This window comes from Nicotiana sylvestris, chromosome 8 (genome assembly GCF_000393655.2).
Source record: "Nicotiana sylvestris chromosome 8, ASM39365v2, whole genome shotgun sequence".
NCBI lineage: Eukaryota > Viridiplantae > Streptophyta > Magnoliopsida > Solanales > Solanaceae > Nicotiana > Nicotiana sylvestris.
This window is the reverse complement of record NC_091064.1, coordinates 213,724,198-213,728,410: the sequence shown is the minus strand read 5'-3', so window position 1 is coordinate 213,728,410 and position 4,213 is coordinate 213,724,198. Positions and strand designations below refer to the sequence as shown.

General features: G+C 28.9%; 1 protein-coding gene across 1 annotated transcript; it reads left to right on the top strand.

Moving 5' to 3' along the window:
• Window positions 1-296: 296 nt before the first annotated feature.
• LOC104220799 (protein neprosin-like) lies at window positions 297-3,516 on the top strand. Its single transcript, XM_009771739.2, has 8 exons — window positions 297-458; window positions 1,051-1,143; window positions 1,232-1,441; window positions 1,618-1,653; window positions 1,790-1,945; window positions 2,747-2,800; window positions 2,902-3,042; window positions 3,136-3,516. Exons 1-8 carry the CDS (start codon window positions 297-299, stop codon window positions 3,514-3,516), a joined length of 1,233 nt encoding a protein of 410 aa, XP_009770041.1.
• Window positions 3,517-4,213: the final 697 nt, after the last annotated feature.

Below are 4,213 nucleotides of genomic sequence, written 5' to 3'. Positions count from 1 at the left end.
ACTTTAAATTTGATCAAAATCCAATTATTAAATATTCATGCCAACAAATTCCATAAAATAAGCTACTTTCTTTTTTATGGTTCACACTTACCATTTGAAAATCTCATCATTTCTCTATAAATTCATAGAAGAGTTCATCACCAATACACAAAAATACATAAACTCATATATAGCTTGTTGAAGATTTTAAGGTTCTTATTTGACACGTCTTTTTTTATTCTGTCTAAGTATTTTTTATCACTAATATACATGTATTTAGTAGTCGCTGATAAAAATAATTTTAATGAATTCAGAGTATGTTGATTCATCAAAGAACTATTCTACAAATTTTTCTGGTATTATATTTTCTTCTGAATTATGACAAAGTTCAAGGAGAAACGAAGTTGTCCAAACTTGAGGAATTGGCGTTAGAGAAGCAACTTAAACGTTTGAATAAACCAGCAGTCAAAACAATTAAGGTATGTGTTTTTGGTATATTTTCTATGCGAATATCACTTTTGTATTTTTTTTAAAGGCAATGCCCTTTCATCCATGATGATTTTTAACAATCATGTTAAATATGATAAACTGAATTTACCAGTTTTTCGTAGTTATGTTGTAGTTGAAAATTGTGAAATTTTTAAATTATAATTTTCACATGTTCACTAATTTGTTGTTACATTTTATCAAGAAAATTAAGGCAAAATATCTCCTCTGGCAAAAGCCTATATATACTCATTTTGAAAGTTAGATATGATAAAGTACTAGACAGATGAAGCAGTTTATCATTTACCAACCATTTTATTCTACGTCATTTTTATGTATACACAAGTTACATTTCCATAGCATGATGTTGAATACACTACTAATAGAATAAGAATTAGCGACGGATAAATTCTGTAGCTAAATAACAAAATTTATCGCTAATGGTGACAGATTATCAAAATATTATGCTACCTACGAGCGATTTAGCAATAGATTAACGACGAAGTTCATAGCTAATTTCAGTATTTTTAATAGTAATAGTGCAACCAATATTACTAATAAGTTTATGAAATTTTTGCTTCACAGACTAAATGGGGTGACACATACGACTGTGTGAATTTCTACAAACAACTTGCATTTGATCATCCATCATTGAAGAATCACAATTTTTATCCCGAGGTATGTATTTATGCATTTTTTTGTGTACTCAACCTTATACAAATGTAAAACTGTCAATAGATAAATAAAATAAGTTTTGAATTGATAGATGAAACCTACTTTATCAACGATAAAGCAAATTCCAAGTGCTTCAACTGTTGATATATCTTCGAAGATATTGTTAGAGAATGAATTGTTAGAGAATGAAGGTTGTCCTTCTGGAACCGTTCCTATCAAAAGAGTTACCAAAGATGATCTTATTAGACAAAGACGTATGCCACCGCCAGAAGATTTCACATTGGAATCTCACTTAGAGGATGTAAGATTATATATTACATCAATTTACAGCTATCTCGATTGTTCATTTCTGGAAAACAGAATAGACAACGCATGTTCTACCTATTTATTTCATTTTACTTAAGACTTCCTACAATTATAAAAAGGAGAAAATACTTTATGTATAAATCTGACTTATTTTTTTACTGTTTTGTGCAGACAACCCACATTTTGGAGGAAACTGGAGGATACAAGGTACATGAATATGATATTAAATAGTTTTTTCTTCATTTTTGTGTGTTATATTTTGCTTTTTGAAGTGAATAAGCATAAAGTTAACTTGAATAATCTATGTAATGAGTAAAGGAAAATTTTCATCTTTTATATTCAGCGTGCAATTGTTCATACTCCAAGTGATCCAAATAACAAGTTTGCGGGAGCTGCAATGATAGCTAGTATATGGAATCCTCATGTGGAAGGTCAACAAAGTAGTGCGTGTCGATTGAAGATTCAAAAAGGACCAGATAGTATGCAAGTTGGTTGGAGAGTAAGTTTAACTCCTTATTTTTAATAATTTAATTATATTTTCTTACTTGCAATAGTTTCAAATTTTTAGACGACAGATATAGAAAAGGGAAATTGAATGGGAGGATGAGATGGAGATTTAATTTTATACCTCATTGAACCCTTAATAATTATAAGGGGTCGTTTGGTAGGATGCATTAGATAAATTAATGTATGCATTAGTTTTGTGTATTAATAATATATTGTTTGGTAGACATTTTGAACCTATGTATTAGTTATACATCCTATTTGGTATTATCCTATGCATAACTAATGCATAGAAAACAATGGTATTAGCAATGCAATGGATTTTAATGCATGCATTAGCTTAGTTAAAGATAAAATTGTTCTTCAAAATTTATGTTTTATTAAAATATACTAGTTAGTATATTAATGCAAGTTCAAAATAATCCAAATAGTGAGAAATAAAATTATATCCCTAGTAAATAAATAAATACTTAGCATATTTTTTTTTATAAATAAATATTTAATTTATTTTACAACATAGGTAGACAAATAAAATAATTTTTTTAAAACTTTTTCATATAAAAATATTTCTCAACATATGTTTCTTTTAAAAAGTTAGAGTGTGGACTAGATTTGAGGGCATTTTTGTAAACAAATAATTCTTTTAGAAATTGTGCAATACTTTAATATATCAAACCAAACAATGGATAAGAAATATGTCAGCATAACTAATACCAGCATTACTAATACACCATATTCAGCATTATTCTTATGCACCCTATCAAACGACCCCTAACAGTTCTATTTCTTGTTTTAGGTGGATCCAACACTATATGGGAATAATCATACTAAGTTTTTTATACATTTCCAAGTAAGTTTTCTTGTGTTCATAAAACTATATATAGTATCTTTCAATTTAAATGTTCACCTCAATAGATAATGATTGTTCATGAATTTTTAAATATATTTTAGGCTGGAAATACACATTGCTTCAATACATTATGTCCTGGTTTTGTATTAGTAAACAGTAACATATATCTTGGTTCTGAATTCGACCATATTTCTCGACGAGGGAATGAGACACAATGGGAGTTTTTTTTCTACATTGATCGGGTAAAATTTATGTATCTTTTTATCTATTTTATTAAGTTTTTCAATAATCACTTAATATAAGAATTTTGATACATTTCCTTATGAAAACTAAAGGATCTAGTAAACGGAAACTGGTGGCTTTTAATTGGAGAAAATCAGACAGCAATTGGATTTTGGCCTCCAGGGATTTTTACGGCATTATCAAATGACTTTGCTACGAACATTGAGTGGGGTGGAGTGGCATATACTCCGCCAGGTGTACCATATCCTCCAATGGGGACTGGCTTTTTTCCTGCAATTCCAGATCCTAAGCTTGATGCTTATTGTAGGGGACTTATAGTTTTTAATAATAAAGGCGAGACGATAAATGCAGAAAAAACTCCCATATTTCTTGACAATCCAATATTGTATCGGGTCATTGATGAACCACATGGAGGACCCGAAAATTTTCCTCATTATATGTTTTACGGGGGACCAGATGATACACATATGTAGAATTATAGTAATTATGATTTATCTTTGCAAAATTCTATTTAATCTTGTTCATTAATTTGCGGTTGATAAAATCACAATCTTCCAACCTCTTTATGGAAGTTTCGTGCTTCAACTCTTAAATTAAATTTATATGTATAGGTGATTGTATATTAACCCAAATAGTCGCCTAACCAATCACTTAAACTAAAAATAATCGGTGGAGGTATAATATATGCATAATTTTATGTATTTTATGTGTATAATTGCGTATAATCAATATATAATCTATATGTATGGGTAGAAAATGTAAACAATGAATATGACCAGCTATTTGTGTAAAGATCCCCAAATGTTGTTACCATACCAAAAGAATCCAGAAATATACACTATATAATTGAAAAAGTGAACCCCAAACACTTCGAACAATCATAGTTTTAGTAATCCAAGTTGGAACTGGTCCTAATTAAGTTGCCAAATATATAGTATATCAACTTTAACCAAGGTTTCCATGACTTCATTGTATTTGTATATAATATCTAGAATGGCTCATTTCAATAGTTTAGTTGATAATACTTCACTTCTATTACAATGGTTTGATTGGTCTTTTTTTTTTCTTTTTCTTTGAGGAAAGAAATATAAAACTTGTAGATAATATTATAAAATAAACTTTAGAAAAAAGGCCAATAACCAGTGTTTTAGTTGAGAAAAACGATTTGGA